The sequence below is a fragment of the Chrysemys picta genome, chromosome 6 (assembly GCF_011386835.1).
Source record: "Chrysemys picta bellii isolate R12L10 chromosome 6, ASM1138683v2, whole genome shotgun sequence".
In the NCBI taxonomy this organism is placed as follows: Eukaryota; Metazoa; Chordata; order Testudines; family Emydidae; genus Chrysemys; species Chrysemys picta.
The window spans coordinates 26,344,731-26,367,372 of record NC_088796.1 but is presented as its reverse complement, the minus strand read 5'-3'; the positions used below and the strand labels follow the sequence as shown (position 1 = coordinate 26,367,372).

General features: G+C 41.1%; 2 protein-coding genes across 3 annotated transcripts in view; one reads left to right on the top strand and one right to left on the bottom strand.

The window, feature by feature from the left end:
• The window catches only part of WDR70 (WD repeat domain 70), a 246,824-nt gene that overhangs the window by 109,610 nt on the left and 114,572 nt on the right, over nucleotides 1–22,642 (bottom strand). The gene's annotated exons all lie outside the window — the stretch shown is intronic.
• On the top strand, nucleotides 1,411–4,308 carry LOC135984226 (uncharacterized). The gene is made up of 2 exons (XM_065598873.1): nucleotides 1,411–2,319; nucleotides 3,495–4,308. Exons 1-2 carry the CDS (start codon nucleotides 1,788–1,790, stop codon nucleotides 3,920–3,922), a joined length of 960 nt encoding a protein of 319 aa, XP_065454945.1. The 5' UTR covers nucleotides 1,411–1,787; the 3' UTR covers nucleotides 3,923–4,308.

Here is a 22,642-nt window from a genome sequence, read left to right as displayed (position 1 = left end):
AGGAACTGGGCAGTTTATAAACAAAACTAATAAAGGTAGGAGCCAGGCCATTTAAAATAAGACTTTCTCACTCTTCACCATACTTATAAGCCTTATTTTGATTAAAGGGACCGGAGAAGTGGCTCCTTTCATTGCCCTACACAATACCACTGCTACTGTTCCTGGGGCTCAAACATGTTATTTCTCTAATGCACAACGTTATGCTTGCCTTACACCCTAAAATTTCAGTCTGATCATAGATTCACCTCATTTGCTGCACAGCCTGCTGTCACCTTGACCGTCACCTGCCTGACAAGAGTATTTCTCAGTGCATTTAGAATCTAAGAGTATGTTACCCAAAATCCTGTCTCTTTTCATGTCTATACTTCTATTAACCAATATGAACATTTTTTTAAAAAAGCTAATAAGTCTAGGACAACCAGATTTTTCAGTTTTCTTAACAAATAATTTTTAAATCTGAAACCAAAATAAGGACATTCTTAAAAAGCATACAACTATGTTAAATTTATAAAAGGAATATCAACTTTTTACAGCACTGAGAAGCAAGCTGAAATTAACTGTGGAATTTGAGAAATGATAGAGCCTTCAGTCATTTTAAAGGTTTATCAGCTGACTACACATTTTGTGAGTGACTCCAAAACACACAATTTCATCCATTCAAATGACAAGTTCCTTTGTGGTTAAACAACTGCAAACAAAGAATAACTATTAATGGAATGATGTCAGATTGGAGGAAGATCTCAAGTGGGTTTCCACAGGGATCTGTTCTGGGTCCGGTGTTCTTTAATATTTTTATTAATAAGCTGCATATAAGTATGGAGAGCATACTGATCAGGTTTGCAGATGTCACAAAGCCACGGTGGTTGCCAGTACTTTGGAGGGTACAGCTAAAATTCAGAGGGATCTTGATAAATTGGAGAACTGGGCTATGGACAACAAAATGAAATTCAAAGAAGACAAATGCAAGGCGCTACACTTAGGGAAGAAAAACCAAATGCACAAATACAGAATGGTAGTTAACTGGCTTGGCAGCAGCACTGCTGAGAAGGATCTGGGAGTTGTGGTGAATCACAACCTCAACATGAGTCAGCAATGTGATGCTGTTGCAAAAAAAGAAAATGCACTTTTAGGTTCTATTAACAGAGGCACAGCATGCACTTGGGAGGGGATAGTACCGCTCTACTGGGAATTGGTTAGCTTTCAGCTGGAGTACAGTATCCAGTTTTGGTCACCAAAGTATAGAAAGGATGTAGAGAAACTCAAAATGTTCCAAAGGTGAGTGACAAAGATGATCAAAGGGATGAAATGCAAGCATAATGAGCAAAGGCTGAAGGAGCTGGGTATATTTTGTTTGGAAAAGAGAAGATTAAGTTGTCTTCAGATATTTGAAAGGCTGCCATAATAAAGGCCTGGTCTACACTACGACTTTAATTCGGTTTTATCAGCGTTAATTCGAATTTACCCTGCAACCGTCCACACAACGACGCCATTTATTTCGAAATAAAGGGCCCTTTAAATCGATTTCTGTACTCCACCCCGACGAGCGGAGTAGCGCCAAAATCGATTTTAACATTTCGAATTAGGGATAGTGTGGCCGCAATTCGATGGTATTGGCCTCCGGGAGCTATCCCACAGTGCATCATTGTGACCGCTCTGGACAGCAATCTAAACTCGGATGCACTGGCCAGGTAGACAGGAAAAGCCCCGCGAACATTTGAATTTCATTTCCTGTTTGCCCAGCGTGGAGAGCACAGGTGACCACAGAGAGCTCATCAGCACAGGTAACCATGCAGGCCGATAATCGAAAAAGAGCACCAGCATGGACCGTGAGGGAGGTACTGGATCTGATCGCTATATGGGGAGAGGATTCAGTGCTAGCAGAACTTCGTTCTAAAAGACGAAATGCCAAAACTTTTGAAAAAATCTCCAAGGGCATGATGGAGAGAGGCCACAATAGGGACTCAGATCAGTGCCGCATGAAAGTCAAGGAGCTCAGACAAACCTATCAAAAAACAAAGGAGGCAAACGGTCGCTCTGGGTCAGAGCCGCGGACATGCCGCTTCTACGCCGAGCTGCATGCAATTCTAGGGGGGGCCGCCACCACTACCCCACCTGTGATCGTGGATTCCGGGTCGGGGATAGTCTCATCAGCTACACCTGAGGATTCTGCCGATGGGGGAGAGGAGGAGGAGGAGGATGAGCTTGCAGAGAGCACACAGCACTCCGTTCTCCCCATCAGCCAGGATCTTTTTCTCAGCCTGACTGAAGTACCCTCCCAACCCAGTATCCAAGACCCTGACCCCATGGAAGGGACCTCAGGTGAGTTTACCTTTTAAAATATAAAACTTGTTTTAAAAGCAAACGGTTTTTAATGATTACTTTTCCCTGAGGACTTGGGATGCATTCGCAGTCAGTTCAGCTACTGGAAAAGTCTGTTAACATGTCTGGGGATGGAGCGGAAATCCTCCAGGGACATCTCCATGAAGCTCTCCTGGAGGTACTCCAAAAGCCTTGCCACAAGGTTTCTGGGCAGTGCATCCTTATTCCGTCCTCCATGGTAGGACACTTGACCACGCCATGCTAGTAGCAAGTAATCTGGTATCATTGCCTGACAAAGCCTGGCAGCGTATAGTCCCGGTGTTTGCTGGCATTCAAGCAACATCCGTTCTTTATCTTGTTGTGTAATCCTCAGGAGAGTGATATCACTCATGGTAACCTGGTTGAAATACGGGAACTTAATTAAGGGGACAGAGGTGGCCGTTCCTACTGGGCTGTTTGCCTGTGGCTGAAAATAAATCCTTCCCTGCAGTTAGCCAAGCGCAGATGGGAAATTGCCCCTGAGCTTTTCGCGTTTGGCTAGCAGGGATCTTCCCTGTTACCAGCCACGCGGTGGGGGGAGGGGTACCGTGATCATCCCAGAGAATTTATGGCGGGAGGGGGGTGGTGGGGGGGGTTAGTTTGGTTCCTGCAGGGATCTTCCCTGATACCAGCCATGCGGTGGGGGGAGGGGTACCGTGATCATCCCAGAGAATTTATGGCGGGAGGGGGGTGGCGGGGGGGGGGGGGTTAGTTTGGTTCCTGCAGGGATCTTCCCTGATACCAGCCATGCGGTGGGGGGAGGGGTACAGCGATCATCCCAGAGAATTCATGGCGGGAGGGGGGGGGGGGTTAGTTTGTTTTCTGCTGCTGCTGAATGTTAACAGAAAAACCGCAGCACTCTACGGGCTTTGCTTGGTATGTGGGAAAGGAGGGCGCAGAAGCCGTAAGACAATGGCTTACCATGGCCGCATGCAAGCCGAATTCTGTTGCCCGGACCTGTGATCTCTAGCAGCAAAGCCACAGGCACTCAGTACTAAGAGGCAAAATGCGACCTTGCACAGAAATCACATGTGCTATGTAATGTGAGTAGTATAGGTCACCGTGAAAGAGTATAAGCATTGTTCTGCAAAATGTATCTTTTTAAACAATTCTCTCTTTTTTCCCCCTCCCTACAGCAGCTGCAAATTCCTCAAGCCTCCCTCCTCCATCCCGAAGGCTATCACAGATAAGGCATCGTAAGAAGAAGACGCGAGACGAGATGTTTGCAGAAATTATGGAATCCAGCCGCACTGACAGAGCTCATCTGAATGAGTGGAAGGAAACGGTTTCAAAGTATAGGAAAGAAGCCAGTGAACGTGAGGACAGGAGGGACCAACGTGAGGACAGGAGGGACCAACGTGAGGAGAGGAGAGATGCTCGAGATCAGAGGTGGCGGCAGGAAGATCAGAGGAGGCAGGATGCAACGCTGGGGCTGCTGCGTGAGCAAACAGACATGCTCCGGCGTCTGGTGGAGCTTCAGGAACGGCTGCAGGAAAACAGACTGCCGCTACAGCCCCTGTACCCCCCTCCCCATGTTCCATATCCTCCTCACCCAGACGTGTAAGAACGCGGGGGGGGGGTGGAGGCTCCGTACACCTTCCCATTCCACCCCAGTGGACAGCCCAAGCAAAAGGCTGTCATTTTTTTAACCTTTTTTTAGTGGCCTTTTCCTTCCCACCGATCCTCCTCCCAAATCCCACCCGGGTTCCCTCCCTCTTTTTCTAATCTATTAATAAAGAATAAGTGATTTTTAAATGATAATGACTTTATTTGGTTTGAAAGCAAGCTGGGGGAAGGGGGAGGGTGGGTTCCTTACAGAAAATGAGTCAATAAAGGGGGCGGGTTTTCATGAAGGAGAAACAAACAGATATTTCACACTGTAGCCTGGCCAGTCATGAAACTGGTTTTCAAAGCTTCTCTGATGCACAGCGCTTCCTGGTGTGCTCTTCTAATCGCCCTGGTGTCTGGCTACGCGTAATCAGCAGCCAGGCGATTTGCCTCAGCCTCCCACCCCGCCATAAAGGTCTCCCCCTTACTTTCACAGAGATTGTGGAGCACGCAGCAAGCAGAAATAACAATGGGGAGATTTCTTTGTCTGAGGTCAGAGCGAGTCAATAATGAACGCCAGCGACCTTTTAAACGGCCAAATGCACATTCTACCACCATTCTGCACCTGCTCAGCCTGTAGTTGAACAGCTCCTGACTCCTGTCCAGGCTGCCTGTGTATGGCTTCATGAGCCATGGCATTAAGGGGTAGGCTGGGTCCCCAAGAATAACTATTGGCATTTCAACATCCCCAACGGTTATCTTCTGGTCCGGAAAGTAAGTCCCTTGCTGCAGCCCTTTAAACAGAGTAGTGTTCCTGAAGACGCGAGCATCATGAACCCTTCCCGCCCAGCCCGCGTTGATGTTGGTGAAACGTCCCTTGTGATCCACAAGTGCTTGCAGCACCATTGAAAAGTACCCCTTGCGGTTTATGTACTCGGTGGCTTGGTGCTCCGGTGCCAAGATAGGGATATGGGTTCCATCTATCGCCCCACCACAGTTAGGGAATCCCATTGCAGCAAAGCCATCCACTATGGCCTGCACATTTCCCAGAGTCACTAACTTTCGTAGCAGCACCTGAGTGATTGCTTTGGCTACTTGCATCACAGCAGCCCCCACCGTAGATTTGCCCACTCCAAATTGATTCCCGACTGACCGGTAGCTGTCTGGCGTTGCAAGCTTCCACAGGGCTATCGCCACGCGCTTCTCAACTGTGAGGGCTGCTCTCATCTTGGTATTCTGGCGTTTCAGGGCAGGGGACAGCAAGTCACAAAGTTCCATGAAAGTGCCCTTACGCATGCGAAAGTTCCGCAGCCACTGGGAATGTTTGTTTCCCTTGCCCAGAATCGGCGTTCCATGGATAGAACCTGCCCCATTAACAACATGATCTCCAAAGCACTGGGGCCCGTGGTTTCACAGAATTCTGTGTCCGTGTCCATGTCCATGTCCTCATCATGCTTGTCGCTGCGCTGCCGCCGCCGCTGCCTCCTCGCCTCGTTTTTCTGGTCCTGGCTCAGCATAAACTCCACGAGAACGCGCGAGGTGTTTACAATGTTCATGACTGCTGTCTTGAGCTGAGCGGGCTCCATGCTTGCCGTGGTATGGAGTCTGCAGTGTTCACACAGGAAAAAAGGCGCGAAATGGTTGTCTGCCGTCCATTGCTTTAATGCAGGGAGGGAGGGAGGGAGGAGGTGAGGCTGTACCCAGAACCACCTGCGACGATGTTTTTTGTCCCATCAGGCACTGGGATCTCAACCCAGAATTCCAATGGGCGCGGGAGACTGCGGGAACTATGGGATAGCTATGGGATAGCTACCCAGAGTGCAACGCTGCAGAAATCGACGCTAGCCCCGGTACTTGGACGCACACCGCCGAATTAATGTGCTTAGTGTGGCCGCATACATTTCGACTTTATACAATCTGTTTCCCAAATTCGAATTATATAAATTCGGATTAATCCTGTAGTGTAGACATACCCAAAGATGTAGAAAGTTTCCCAGGGAGGGCAGGACAAAGGCAATGGGTTCAAACTACTGGATAGCAGATTTAGATTAAATCTCAGGAAATACTTCCTAACTGTAAGGACAGAGAACAATAGAACAGACTGGATGAAATGCAGAGACAAAATTTCTCGATACTTTAAATGACTGCTTCTTGGAGCAGCTGGTACAGGAACCCACAATTCTCGATTTAGTCCTGAGTGGAACGCAGGATCTGGTCCAAGAGGTAACTATAACAGGACTGCTTGGAAATAGTGACCATAATATAATAACATTTAACATTCCTGTGGTGGGAAGAACACCTCAACAGCCCAACACTGTGACATTTAATTTCAGAAAGGGGAACTATGCAAAAATGAGGAGGTTAGTTAAACAGAAATTAAAAGGTACAGTGACTAGAGTGAAATCCCTGCAAGCTGCACGGACACTTTTCAAAGACACCATAATAGAGGCTCAACTTAAATGTATATCCCAAATTACAAAACGCAGTAAAAGAACTAAAAAAGACCACCATGGCTTAACAACCATGTAAAAGAAGCAGTGAGAGATAAAAAGGCATCTTTTAAAAAGTGGAAGTCATATGCTAGTGAGGTAAATGGAAAGAAGCATAAACACTGCCAAATAAGTGTAAAAATGTAATAAGAAAAGCCAAAAAGGAGTTTGAAGAACAGCTAGCTAAAAGCTCAAAAAGTAATAACAAAATGTTTTTTAAGTACATCAGAAGCAGGAAGCCTGCTAAACAACCAGTGGGGCCCCTGGACGATCAAGATACAAAAGGAGCACTTAAAGACGATAAAGTCATTGCAGAGAAACTAAATGAATTCTTTGCTTCAGTCTTCAAGACTGAGGATGTTAGGGAGAGTCCCAAACCTGAAAAAAGCAACAGAGGGTCCTGTGGCACCTTTAAGACTAACAGAAGTATTGGAGCATAAGCTTTCGTGGATGAATGCCCACTTCATCAGACGCAAGTGTATATCCCAAATTAAAAAACGTGTCTGATGAAGTGGGCATTCACCCACGAAAGCTTATGCTCCAATACTTCTGTTAGTCTTAAAGGTGCCACAGGACCCTCTGTTGCTTTTTACAGATTCAGACTAACACGGCTACCTCTCTGATCCCAAACCTGAGCCATCATTTGTAGGTGACAAATATGAGGAATTGTCACAGATTGAAGTGTCATTAGAGGAGGTTTTGGAATTAATTGATAAACTTAACAGTAACAAGTCACCGGGACCAGATGGCATTCACCCAAGAGGTCTGAAAGAACTCAAATGTGAAATTGCGGAACTATTAACTATGGTTTGTAACCTGTCCTTTAAATCAGCTTCTGTACCAAAAGACTGGAAGATAGCTAATGTAAAACCAATATTTAAAAAGGGCTCTAGCGGTGATCTTGGCAATTACAGACCGGTAAGTCTAACGTCAGTACCGGGCAAATCAGTTGAAACAATAGTAAAGAATACAATTGTCAGACACATAGAACAACATAAATTGTTGGGTAAAAGTCAACATGGTTTCTGTAAAAGGAAACCATGTCTTACTAATCTATTAGAGTTCTTTGAAGGGGTCAACAAACATGTGGACAACGGGGATCCAGTGGACATAGTGTACTTAGATTTCCAGAAAGCCTTTGACAAGGTCCCTCACCAAAGGCTCTTACCTAAATTAAGTTGTCATGGGATAAGAGGGAAGATCCTTTCATGGATTGAGAACTGGTTAAAAGACAGGGAACAAAGGGTAGGAATAAATGGTAAATTTTCAGAATGGAGAGAGGTAACTACTGGTGTTCCACAAGGGTCAGTCCTAGGACCGATTCTATTCAACTTATTCATAAATGATCTAGAGAAAGGGGTAAACAGTGAGGTGGCAAAGTTTGCAGAGGATACTAAACTGCTCAAGATAGTTAAGACCAGAGCAGACTGTGAAGAACTTCAAAAAGATTTCACAAAACTAAGTGATTGGGCAACAAAATGGCAAATGAAATTTAATGTGGATTAATGTAAAGTAATCCACATTGGAAAAAATAACCCCAACTATACATACAATATGATGGGGGCTAATTTAGCTACAACTAATCAGGAAAGAGATCTTGGCGTCATCCTGGATAGTTTTCTGAAGACGAGCTCGCAGTGTGCAGCGGCAGTCAAAAAAGCAAACAGGATGTTAGGAATCATTCAAAAAGGGATAGAGAAGAAGATGGAGAATATCTCATTGCCCTTATATAAATCCATGCTACGCCCACACCTTGAATACTGTGTACAGATGTGGTCTCCCCATCTCAAAAAAAAGATATATTGGCATTAGAAAAGGTTCAGAAGAGGGAAACTAAAATGATTAGGGGTTTGGAACAGGTCTCATATGCGGAGAGATTAAAGAGGCTAGGACTTTTCAGTTTGGAAAAGAGGAGACTGAGGGAGGATATGATAGAGGTATATAAAATCATGAGTGGTGTGCAGAAAGTGAATAAGGTAAAGTTATTTACTTGTTCTCATAATATAAGAACTAGGGACCACCAAATGAAATTAATAGGCAGCCGGTTGAAAACAAATAAATGGAAGTTCTTCTTCACACAGCACACAGTCAACCTGTAGAACTCCTTGCCTGAGGAGGTTGTGAAGGCTAGGACTGTAACAGGGTTTAAAAGAGAACTAGATAAATTCATGGAGATTAAGTCCATTAATGGCTATTAGCCAGGATGGGTAAGGAATGGTGTCCCTAGCCTCTGTTTGTCAAAGGGTGGAGATCGATAGCAGGAGAGAGATCACTTGATCATTACCTGTTAGGTTCACTCCCTCTGGGGCACCTGGCATTGGCCACTGTCGGTAGACAGGATACTGGGCTGGATGGACCTTTGGTCTGACCCAATATGGCCATTCTTATGTTCTTACTGCCTCGGGAGGTTGTGGAAGCTTCTTCACTGGAGGTTTTCAAAAGGAGGCTGTATAGCCATCTGTCTTGGATGGTTTAGACACAACAAATTCTGCATCTTGGCAGGGGGTTAGACTAGATGAAGCTTGCGGTCCCTTATAACACTGCTCTACAGCCAAAATGCTCCTGAAATAAATGTAGTCAAACTTTACTAATTCTGGGTCACTGAGAACGAAAATGATGCTTAAAATTGTTGATTGGCTCTAGTTTTCAAGATATGCTATTGGGTCAATATATACGACCCTTGACTTGGGAATGGTGGAGGATAAGTGAGTTATAAAGGGAAGGGATCTCAATTTAAACCAGAAATGACTAAAATACATCTTTGACTGGATCTATGAATAAATCTATGACTGGGTTTGGACAGTACTTGCTTTTTAGACAAAACAATGAAAGATGCAATCTGAAGCTGGTATTGCATCATACATGATATGAATTGCATCATGTTATTCCTAGAAGTCATGGATGATGCAATCATAACGAAGCTTACATCACTCTGCTGAACAAATTGCCCTATATCAGCTCTAGAAATCATACAGTGTCGTGCTCTCTTATTTGTCAGTGTTTGATTTTGCAAAGGGACACATTTCTGTTTAGCCAAAGTGAGCAGAGATGCCTTGTACTTGTGTGAACAGTGCAGTACACTTCTGCTATGTTTGTGGTGAAGGGACTTTTGCATCACAAAAGAGCAGTATAACCACTATGGTTAAGAAAGCCTATCACCTTTATTTTGGCTGCAAAACTGGAGATCAGGACAAGAGGTGGGCCCCACACATATGCTGCAACACTTGTGCAACAAATCTTCGCCAGTGGTTGAACAGGAAAAGGAAATCTATGCCTTTTGCAGTGCCAATGATTTGGAGAGAGCCAACAGACCATACCAGCAATTGTTACTTCTGCATGGTGCCTCCAGTTGGGAAAGGTGTGTCAAAGAAGAAAAAGTGGACTGTGCATTATCCAAACATTCCATCAGCTATACACCCAGTACCCCACGGAGGACTGCCGGTTCCTGATGCACCAGAATCATTCTCACTTGAGTCAGACGAGGAAGAGGAAGAGGATGAAACTTCTGGTCCTGAACCATCAATGTCACAGGACCCACATTTTCTCCCATCCTCCTCTTCTGAACCACACCTCATAAAACAAGGTGAACTGAATGACCTTGTCAGGGATTTGGAACTACCCAAGAGTAAGGCAGAGCTGTTGGGCTCCAGACTACAGCAGTGGAATCTCCTGGCAGGTGATGTTAGGGTTTCCGTGTTCCGTGACCGTCAAAAGGATCTTGTCCCATTCTTCTTCATGGAAGGTAATCTTGTAGCCTGCAACAACATGGATGGTATGATGGCAGCCCTCAACATCGTTCACGATCCAGATGAGTGGAGACTGTTCATTGATTCATCGAAGACGAGTCTTAAAGCTGTTTTACTGCATAATGGCAATGTTTTGCCATCAATTCCAGTTGGTCATGCAGTCCATATGAAGGAAACCTATGACAACATGAAACAACTTTTGAGGTGCATAAACTATGACCAACATCAGTGGCAGCTTTGTGGCGATTTGAAGGTTGTTGCTGTCTTGCTTGCTCTGCAGACTGGATACACAAAGTACTGCTGTTTTCTCTGCGAATGGGATAGTTGTGCAAGAGATTCCCACTACATCAAGAAAGATTGGCCACTCCGACAGTCATTGGAGCCTGGGAGGAAAAGTGTTCAGCATCCACCACTTGTTGAATCAAGGAAGATTTTGTTACCACCCTTACACATCAAGCTGGGTCTGATGAAGAACTTTGTCAAGGCCATTGACAAAACACAAGCAGCTTTCAAGTACCTCCGTGGAAAATTTCCAAGGTTAAGTGAAGCTAAGATAAAGGAAGGTGCAACAATGGAGAAACGGTATCAGGGCAAATAGAGCCCATCAATGCTTGCAGACTATTGCTGGACAGTGACAAGAGATGCTCCATTTAATGAATACAAGAGACAAGCCAAGAAGCACCGAGTAGACACTGAATAGGACTAAACTATGTACATAATCGTTTTTTGCCTTTTGTTTCATAATAAATTTTATTTATATAACTCTTTTGCTGATTTTTAAAGTGTTACATAAACAGGACAGGTGAGATATTATCATGTAAAGCAACCATAAACATATGAAAAGACCTAGGTTTACAATTTATGATTAAAACTCTACTATCTACACAATATACATAGACATAAAATGTAAAAACTTAAATATCTTAGAAACAGTAGCCAATCAGTTGTTTTAATTGTCATATTTAAATTCAGCACATCAAAATACATAATACATAATAAACAGCACATTTTATCTCTGAAGCACACGACGTAGAAAATTGTAGACCAGTGTAATCTATGATTCTATTATGTGCCTACTTGGATACTCTGTCTAATTTCAGGTTTAGAACTTTCCTAGCTCAACCGGATGTGAATCCTGAACTTGAACGGCTTGACTGAATGATGGGCAAACTCTCAGTTAGTATTTCCTCAGGCGGAGTTACAAACCACGTGCTCAAGAGTTCAGCTGCTCCTCAAATAAAGAGAGCTGGAGGTCCAGTTATTGCCCCTCCCTTTGTTTGAGAAAGCAGTGAACTTCCCCTATCTGCTCACCTCCCTCTGCTGGGAAAGAATGAAGATTCCAGTGGCTTTAATTCTAGTATCCTCCTCCAAATTACAAGGGCGGGGGGGGGGGGGGGGGGAGAGGAGGAGAGAGAGAAGGGGCTAGGGAGGTATTCAACTGAACATCCGAAGCCCAAATTAAATGGGGGGTTTTGCATGCTCTTACATATATGATTAAAATTCTCATGGTGTGGTTATGCTAAGTGACAAAACTCATTAGAATAAAAAAAGAAGGGAAGAGATGTTTTAAAAGATAGGCAGTAGGCATAGAAAGGTGGAGATCAGAGAGAGAAAAACATCAGATATTTATCCCAGCCTTTGGCCACGGTCCTGCCCGTGGGGTCTAAATTCTCCCCCTCAGTTATTTTTCTGTTAAAGCTGACAAACATGGGTTCATGACTGCAGTTGTGGTCTCAAATATGATTAAAACAAGTATAATTTTATACCACTCTGAAAAGCTGATATATATACACACTCACACACACAAATGATAGCTTACCACTGTAAAAGTTCAATTACAACATATTCAATTACAGCCTCAAAAGAACTGGGAATCAGGAAAGGGACAACCTGCTTTTTTCTTTTTGCCTGTATGTCTTTGAGACTGTATGAGAGTAGGAATAATGTATCTCTTTGTTCTGTATTGAACCAAACACATTATTAGTGATCAAACAAGTGAAGTTTAACATTTTTTTTTAAAACTTCAAAACTCATCTGCCTTGTAGGTTGCATAAATTGACTTACGGTATAATCCTGCCATTTAATGATTATGTTATCCATAGTGAAATATTTATGCAGTTTTTAGCCTATGTAATTTAATTTTAGCAAGTGTTTACTGCTGTCTAAAATCAGAAACTCAAACTTTTCAGGATTAATATTCTAGAAGTAAAAGAGCTACAAACTACAAAGAGTGAAAGAGCTACAAACTCTTCATTTATGATTCACCATGACTCAGTGGATTCCATAGTTTTTCCAATGAGAGTTTTTGTATCTTATGCAGATAAACAGAGGGGGCTTCCCCAACTACATAAGCTATAAACTTGGGCCTCACAGACAGCATTCGATTCCACGTTTACAATTTCAAGCTGATCTAGCCACATAGGATATCAGGGTCAGAGTCTCTAAAAAGTTAAGATGAGAGATTAAAATACTAACCCGTGATGCTTAGCTGAAAACTTAACATCCAGCAAAAAGTTACTGTTTATAAATGCTGGAATGCCAAAAACACTTGACTAAACCTACTTCACTTTAACCATACTTTGGAAAATATGACTTCTTTTACAATGGATTTTAATAAAAAACATACTATAGAGGCATAGAGCCAAACTTTTCTCACTTTAATAGTGCCACAGCCTAATAAGACTACTTGTGTGACTAATGAGAGCAGGATATGGCAAAAATTATTAGAAGAAGTAACATGCTTTGGCACTGTCCATCGTACTGTCTTATAGCACTTAGTACAAATAGTTCACAGACAGGAGTGGCATAGAAGATTTTTTAAATTTTAATCTTTCAAATAAATCCTAATGTAACCCACTTTTCTTATGCTGTCTGAAGAAATGCAGAAATTCTGAAGTAAAAGTATACGTCAGTTGAAAAAGTCCTTAAATGCAAGCTGTTTCAAAAGACCACATTTTTTTAAACCAGCAGCTAACATTTTCACCAAGAAAAACCTTAGAAAATATTAATATAAACATACATAGTTTATAAAGACAAAAATAGCTTTACTAACCCTTTTATAAACATACAGCATTCAGCAAGGGCCAGAACAGAGAAAGATTAATTATTCACACTTCTCTGTGCTAGGCCTGCTCACTTGCTATGCTTTCTTAATCAGCTCTGTATCGTATATATTTACAAACAGACAAGTTCAGCTAGGAAAGCCATCCTCACGTAGCTGGAGTGAATTTAACACCTTCATGCACAACAATGCTGGGGCCACACCTATCACAATGGTGTACTACATACAAAATAGGATGCTATAGAAGGGGAATTTCTGGATGAAAAGAATTCTGTATTACATGAAGCATTTGTTTTAAAGAACTACTTTTTCACTATATCATTATAGATGACAATGCTGAGGGTCAACTTGGTGATACTGTAGCTATGGTACTATAGCTTCATAATTGAGTCCGGACTGCAAGAATGTTTAGCTCTTGAATTTTCACACAAAAGGTATTATTTTGAGAAACATATTTTATATGCTTATAGCCCACAGCCATAGTAAACTATATATACTACAGTATCAGATAGATATTAGTCACATGCTTAATGCACTGCACTGGAAGGCACTCAGATATGACTGCAATGAGTGCAGCATAAGAACCTACAGAGAATTACACAGAAATAAAAACTGTCTTAAAAGAAACATTAAGGTTGCAAAATCAAGCACTCAAAAGTTAGAAATGCCTCAATTTGGTCCCCTTGTTAGTATGCATTATAATACTGTCTTTAATTACTTGATCACATATTTTTTCCTCATTCAGTGCCCAGAACGGATGGAGGTCACTTAAGAGCAGCTGTTTTCTCTTCGATGTTTAATGTGTAGTTCTAGGTTTTAATTACTGCACATTATTCAAATGCTGCCCAGAAGACAGAATTGTTAATTTTCTCATGGGTTTTTTTATGATATTCATCATAACAGTATTTGATTGCTACACAAACATTACCGTATCATACCCCGGTTCGTTTATAAGCCGACCCCCCCCCCCACACACACACACACACACAAGATGGATAAGTAAAAATGGAAAATTTTTATGACCCATTCATAAGCCGACCCTATAATTCAGGGGTCAGCAAACTTTGGCTCCCAGGCCATTAAGATAAGCCTCTGGCGGGCCAAATTGGTTTGTTTACCTCGAGCGTCCGCAGGCATGGAGGTAAACCTAAGTAAATAAAGTGTCCCGGCGTGCCAACTGCTTACCATGATGGGCTGGGGAGCAACGGGTGGGGAAATTTTTTGGGGGGGGGAGAAGTTGGGGGGGTGACCCCGCACCTAGGCTGGGACCCCCAAACTCTCCCCATCCCATCCCTTCCCATCTTATCTAGGGAGGGCCAGGGGAGGATGTCTCTGGCCTGGGTGGAGCTGCTCCAGCAGGCTGGGCAGCGCAGCCGCAGCCTGCTCCAGTGGGCCAGACCGGGCGGCGCGGCTGCAGCATGTTGCAATGGGCTGGGCCAGGCGGCACAGCTGCAGGATCCACAGCTTGCTCTGGGGGGCGGGGCTGAGCGGCATGGGTGCAAAGAAGAACCCCAAAATTTATTATTATTATTTTTAAATCTCGTGCTTATTTGGGACCTGACTCAAACATTTAGAACATTTGGAGTTGACAATACTGCTATTATTTTCAAAGTATATTGCCTCACTGGATTGGTAATATGATATGGAGCCTTTCAAATCTAGGTAATCAGTTCAAATGGTGGCCAGCTATGGAGTCATTAAAAGAATTATTGGCTAATCAGTAACTTATGCAAAATAAGTTTCATGGCCTCATTCAGTTACACACCAAATAACTGACGCTGACACCCTTGTTAGCCATCTCAGGAAAGTGGCCAAGGATTGTATTGATATTGAAAGGGAACCATATTTTCCCCTTTGAGGTGGTCCCTCCAGGTCAAAGAGCTGGCAACAAATGTCCAGTGCTGTGTGGGAAAGCAGCAGTGTTGGTGTTGTGTTCTGTAATCAATAGAAAACGTAAATATTTAGGAATATCAATTTTTACCAGCATTATATTAATTTTCAAACCCTTTTCTAAAATACAAATTTAAAGGCACAAGTTCACATTTACAGATGGTCACATTTAGGGCAAAAAAATAATCATTTTTTAGTAATGTCATAAAACCAATCTGAAACCACAACTTCTAACTTCTGTTTTTTCCCCACTCTTGCAACTTGAATATAAAAACTATTTCATTTTCAAAAATTGCTCCCTTGACAGACTTTATATGCCTAGTTCCAACCCAAAACAAATTTTTATGGCTCAGTTGTTAGCAGGGCTTTATAATGGAAATGCTGACAGAGTAATTATAGTCGTGGGTGCCACTGAAATAAACAATTATGTTAAATTTAAATAGTTTTTAAAAAAAATTCTTTAACAACAAAACTCTCTTTTGGCCCTCCTATACTGTAACTTTATATATTGATGAGTATCCATTTAATGCATTGTAATTCACATAACAGAAGGAACATACATATGGCTACAAGTAAGGTATTTATTTTGGGAGAGAGGAATGTACATGGTCTAGTAGGTTTATGATGACAAAAGAAGATCTGCAACTTATCTCACTGAAAGTTCAGCCACTGGAGAGTGAATAGTTTGCCAACAGATTCTAAATCATACTGACACCAATGAATGTACATCTCAATAGGACAGATTATTGAACAGTAAGTTTCCACTACCACTACATGAGCTAAAATGTAGAGTATTGATCATGTTTTTTCTTTTTTATAACACATTGTACATTTCTCAAATCACAGGTTTGGAAACATTTCAAGAAGGTGCACAAAAGTTGCCAAAACTGAACTAATCCCTCTCAAGAGAAACCTGTTCAGTGTAAAGTTTTATTAGCAAATATTGGAAAGATACAATCAGGATAAAATCAAAAGATTTCACCTCAACAATAGAAAAATTACTGGAAAGCATCCATTGAAGAACTATTTGCAGATAACAAAGAGGGTGCACATGAGGCGGGAAAGGAGAACAGTGATGAAATGGCTAGTCGTATTACAGAGGCTGACTGGGACTTTGAAAGGATCAGCCACTACTCAAATACACGCTTGCAATGAACACACCTCAGAAATAAGGTTTAGGCTCATATCCTGCCCGGAACTCCACATGGGCAGGCCCTTCTATCCACATAGAGCCCATCAACTTCTCTGGGACTCCGTGAGAGGTTAGAGGTCTGTTTGCAGGATTACAGTCTTAGAGAGTCAAACAACGAGCTTAATAGATGCTTAAGAGCCAATCCTGCAAAGCTCTTCTTTGAAGTCTTTCCAACCTGAACACAGTATTCCAGTAATGATCTCTCACGGGGGCTAGTTATAGGAGACTCAGCCGTCTGACAGAGTCCATGGGAGTCCACCCCTTCTGGGGCTATCAAAGACTGAAAGGAAAACCAAACACAAATAAACTAACACAAGGTTGTAGTAGGACTCTCTTCCTTCAGAGATTCTTTGGGTGGGCCATAGCCCAGTTCATTTGCCCACGGGGAGACTATTACTAGAGGCTCACAAGTAATGGTTCAGCACTGGGCCCTTGTTTCAGTCATAGGCAACAGGCAGTGGTCTCCTGAGCAACTCCTGTCTTCAGCCAGGACCAATCCAGGATCGGAGGACTGAAGCTCTGTTCTTGTGCCAGATCTGCCACCAACTGAGCTGGGTTTCTCCCTTTCACATCTTTCCTCTGTGGCGGGGCAGGGCTACTTGAGCTCATAGCAGCCCATTAACTCTTGCCTAGAGGGTGTGGGGTTTATACACTCCATCACACACAATGCTCATATCACTTCCCTACTCCTGCACAATATTCCTCTATTTATACATCCGAAGATCATGTTAGCCCTTTTTATCACAGCATTGCATTGGGAGCTGATGTTGAGATATTTATCTATAATGGCCTCTAAATCATTTCCATAAAATAATCCCCACCCTGCATTACAGTCTACATTCTTTTTCCTAGATGTATGATCTTGCATAATGCAGTTCCTTGATAGCATCTAGCTTGCCAAGCAATCTTGATTGCTCTTTTTCAGTGACTTGTATTTGTTATTTATGACCCCAGCAATCTTTGTATAATGTTCAAATTTTAGCAGCAAGAATTTTATATTATCTTTGAAATCATTGATAAATATATTGAAGAGTTTTGGGCTGAGAACCAATCCTTCATTTTTACTTATCCATCTTGGGGGAGGGGGGTCGGCTTATAAACAAACCGACTTATGATCGAGTATATACGGTAATTCCTTTTAGCTATCATAATGTTATGTATAGTATAGTGGATATGTATATGTTAGTATGTATATAGTATGTATCGTACGGTTATGTATAATAATGTTAATGTTACTAACAATTACAGTAGAAATTTTAGACAGAAAACTGACTTTCAAGTTCATGGTTCCAATTTAATCAACCACTTTCAGTTTCTTAAAGAGAACAGATTTATCATCTTTGTAAGCAAACATGCCAAGATAAATATTCTGTTCGACCCCATATTTTTTTTCACTATCAAACACAAATATCTGAGTTTGGTTTATTAAGTCTACCATACTTCCTATTCTTACTACAGTAAATGGAAAATTTTGGTCATTAAAACAAGATGTGTATCTCATGAGAAAATACCACTGTAAATTAAGTGATAGTTTAAAATTCACCGGAGAGTTAATTTTAGGAAATGGAGCTTCACATATAGATGGAAATGGGCCTATAGGCGTATGACATGTAATAATGAAAAGAGTTTACTCAACAACGTCAAAAGAGGGCTCAAATAGAGACATAACTGTGCAATGCTCCAGTCTCGTACCCGTCCCATTCCTCCTCCAAAGGAACTTTGTTATTTCCAGTTCACTCAGGAATAACTTGGTGCTAGTTAGAGTAGTAGCATACAGGATGCAGGCTCCTGTAGTGCAGACAGGACATAAAGGGTATGTCTACACTGCAATTAAAGACCGCAGCACAATCAGGTCAGCAGACTCAGGCTCACAGGACTCGGGCTACGGGGTTATAAAATTGCAGTGGAGGCATTTGGGCTCAGACTGGAGCCCCAGCTCTGGGACCTAGGCCAGCTGTGGGTCTTTTATTGCAGTGTAGATATACTCAAAGGCACTAAATCAACCATGTGTTGTCTGAAAACAAAGATCCTTTGGAAGAGGAAATTAAAGCAGAAGAGTCAAATTTCATCTGATATTAACATGCTTCCTGAGTTCCACTTTTCAAATATTTTCTTGGGAGGAATCCCAGACCTAACCATTACCTCTGAATTTTAGAATTCAAATCCCTGGCAAATTCAGCTTAGTTCAGAATTAAATTAAGGGGTGGGGCTACCTTACAGCTCCATTTGTGGGATTTATCTTTGCACTGATCCCACAGAAAGACCTAAGAAGCTTTCAACTCTCTCAGTTACCTGAGCTCCTACTTAAAAGAGACTCTATGGTATAGTAGTAACCCATGGAAAGCATGTTAAAGCAAAGATGGAGGATTAGTTTCAAGTGCACTTTGACAACTAGTCTTCAAATTTGTAAAGATAAATATTGTATCTAATCTAAGTCATAATATGTGGTGTTTATACAAATGTCTGGTATTGGCCTTGGCATGGCTGCCCTACTACTCCTAGCAGTTCTGAAAATTGCAGCATAGCCAGCATTAACTGTGTATATTAAGCACAAAGTGTTTGTATAACACTGTGATGACGCAAAAGGTGTTCGGACTACTAATATTTATCCAAAGACTTTCTTCACGATAGTAATGTTATCCAAAAAGCTCTGCTAGATGGCATGTGTAAATAAGAGTTTTAATTTTCACATTTCTCCAAATCCATTATTATATACAAAAATTCATACAATTCACTACATACAAAAATAAAAATTTAAGCTAGGTCATACAACAGCTATCCTTATAATAGGGTTCCTTGGGACAAATTCTGCTCTTGCCTATACTGGTATAACCTCACCAATATCAGTGCTTATCTTACAAAATTCTAGGAACACTTGGACCATAACTCCAGCAACCCAGTTGGATGGTTAGAACATGTCAGTCTTCAACACAATTCAGAGAGATGATTAAAATGCAGTTAAGTCCTGTCAATACTGCAAGATATAAATATGCTTTAACCAGGTTGGGGAACTACCATGTGATAGTGAAAGTGCACAGACTGAAGGCTGTGGACTTGAGTGGTGGTTTAGGACACCTAGAGTGGAAATGTATTAATACAGGGGCTGTTCTGTGGGAGTCAGTGCCAGGAAGGTAGGAAATACATTGAGTCTGATTCTTTCCTGAGCAACCTCTGCATTGGGGACTCCTCTGAAGCCGTGATTGGATTTTACAGAAAGCAAGGAATTAACCCACTCCATTAGGCCATACTCTTTATGACCACTTGGAAGCTAGGATGCTATTTTGAATATTATGGTCTAGATTATCACCTGGTGTAGACTGACATAGCCCTATTGAAATCAATGGAGCCACCCTGATTTATACCAGCTGAGAAACTGTCCCATTATGGGTACAATCAAAATCCTAACTATTATCACACACTTTGACTGATATTATAGTCACAGGTGCAACTTCATAGAAAGGCTGTGTTATTATATTCTAACCTGTAGTTTTCACCCAAACCCAAACTTTCTATTTTGAAAAATTAAGCAATTTTTTTTAATTCTCTGATGGTGAGGAAACGGTTTTCCTGTTTTTAGTGAGGCTGTTATCATATAACTCATACATGGTTTGATTTAAATCCTTCAGACTTGCCATGTACTTGTTTACTGAAGAAGACAAGTACCTTTGGTGAGTTTGAACACAATAGGTTCATAATTAAAGTTACAAATATTTTAAAATAGCATATTGAGCATGCTCAATAAGTACTAGCTATCTCCCCCCACCAACACACTCTGAGAACTACCAACGCTGCCTGACTCTCCTCCATGACAACTAACTGATTTTCTCTGGACCACTGTGAATTATCTGTCAAAAAAACCTTATGATGATATAGTTACATAGCAATAAGTTAACTTTACCTGTACCGAACATGTACAGAATTTTTAATAAAACAAGCATAGAAATGCTTCAGAATCTCAGAAGCATGCCATGTCTTGATTTAAAATAAATATATAGCGATACCACCTAGAAATATGAAAGAAAATGAACCTAAATAGAAAAAAACCCAAAACATTTACCAAAAGTTCAAATTTAAGATTAAAATCTTTAAAGAAAATGCACAACCCACGTTTTCTTAATTTAAAGCATTTAAGGTGGGATTTTCAAGTCACTTAGGTTATGTCTACACAGCAGACAGACACCCTCAGCTGGCAGTGTAGTTGCTGTGTAGACATATTCTGAGGTGCTTCTGAAAATCCCACCCTTAGAGTTTAAAAAAAAAAATAGTGATTAATGTACCTGTCTTCACTAAAAAGGTTAAAAAAATTAAACAATCTAACAGTGCAAATACCTGAGCAGTTATACTCAGACCTCAGTAGTTCAAGAACCAAATTAGGATCAACATTACCCAAAAAAGCTACAGTAGTGTGAAGTCATTGTTTCATTTATTATTGTACTAGATATTTATATTTAAACAGTATGACAAGGGAAATATTTAGTTTATATATATTATACTCACAGCAAAATGACTAAGTATTATTTTATCAATTTCAATTGGTTAATAAAGTAAAAGCATGCTTATTGGTTAATAACTTAGATCAGTTTATAATTAAATCATATAATGCTTTAATACCATATGCTGCAAAGAGCCACAGGAGACACATTAAAGAGCCACTTGCTGCTCACGAGCCTCAGTATCACTGCTTGAGAGAGTAAATCTTTAAAATGGTTTTTTATAGATAACTCAGAGACAGAACCACCATCATCTCAATGCCAATAATAGCAGGGGTCGGCAACCTTTCAGAAGTGGTGTGCCGAGTCTTCATTTATTCACTCTAATTTAAGGTTTCGAGTGCCAGTAATACATTTTAACGTTTTTAGAAAGTCTCTTTCTCTAAGTCTATAATATATAACAACTATTGTTGTATGTAAAGTAAAGAAGGTTTTTAAAATGTTTAAGAAGCTTCATTTAAAATTAAATTAAAATACTGAGCCCCCCGGACTGGTGGCCAGGACCCGGGCAGTGTGAGTGCCACTGAAAATCAGCTCGCGTGCCGCCTTCGGCACGTGTGCCATAGGTTGCCTACCCCTGCATTATTACATAGAAGCTATACAGTATCAGAAGCTCCATTACTCCTCCCTCTAGTGTAGGATACAAATTACACACTGTGCATATCTGAAGCAACAAATCATATTTGCAAATTTAATTGAGCCTATTGGCAATTGTTCTATTATGGCAGTAGAGCTTCCAAGTTAGTTACATGATTGTTATCTTCTTTGTTTTCAAGTTAATAAAAGATTTCAAAAGAAAACAAGTTTTAGGAGTGAATTTAATTACATTCTTCCTTCCCTGCTCCCTTTTCTGGTCATCTGTCACCCTACTTAGTCTAATTTAGATTGCAAGCTTCTAGGGGCAGGGAACCGTCCTGTAATTTACAGATAAAGTGCTATGCACACACCTATAGGCCTGAAGTAAATAAAATAAGAATAATGAAAATGCCAACATTAACACATTACCCAGTAAAGCATTTAGCCACAATTATGAATCATACATTTGACCAATATAAGAATGAAAACAAGTCTAAGGACCACATTGTACTCTATAACACTGCTGTGAATATGAAATAACTTCACTGATGTCAACGAAGTAAACGGAGTTATTCCAGATTTACACTGGCGTAATTAAGCAGAATTAAGCCCTAAATGTTTTATTAAGGAAGTTCCTTGAGGTTGGTGAGTATCAGTCTCTAAGATACATTTTAAAGCATATAAGTATGAACTTGGGTTTTAAGAGGATGGGGGAGATAATAGTTAGGAAAGGATATTTTTTTAAATAGTAAACCAGCTGTAAAGTAACCCCAGTCCTGGCTGCATCAACAGATCACAAAGCTCAGGACTGCTAAATTTCAAGGTTGGCTCTGATTCTATTTCTGAAAAGGAGAAAGGAAGTAAGACTAGGGACACAAAACACCTGCTGCTGTAGAATTTAATATCACCCAGCTCTCTTGCTTACTCATACAGAAATATCCATCACATGTGTGATAAGAAAATATCCAGATAGGAAAAACAAACTGGTCCATTTCCTCTTCGTCCTCTATTTTAACATAAAAATCAACTGATTTTTTGAATGATATAAACAAACTAAGTTCTTTATGTCTTGAAATGGTACATTTATATTCTTCTATTAATAGAATACTACCACCACCACCAATTTTTTCTTTTAACAGACTAATTCTGGGCCTCATGCTGAGTGGTGATGTGTACCTGCAATTTCCATTAACTTTAAGATGACTGGGGTACTCAGCACTTTTCAGCGTTAGGGAATTTAATGAGTATGGACAGCTCCTTTTCTGAAGGCTTTCTTTCACATAAGAAATGAA

Excerpts from the sequence above, each read along its gene's own strand:
- LOC135984226 (XM_065598873.1), top strand. The coding sequence starts at position 1,788 with ATGCAGGCCGATAATCGAAAAAGAGCACCAGCATGGACCGTGAGGGAG. Across the intron at positions 2,320-3,494 it reads CCCCATGGAAGGGACCTCAG|CAGCTGCAAATTCCTCAAGC; the intron begins GTGAGTTTACCT and ends CCCTCCCTACAG.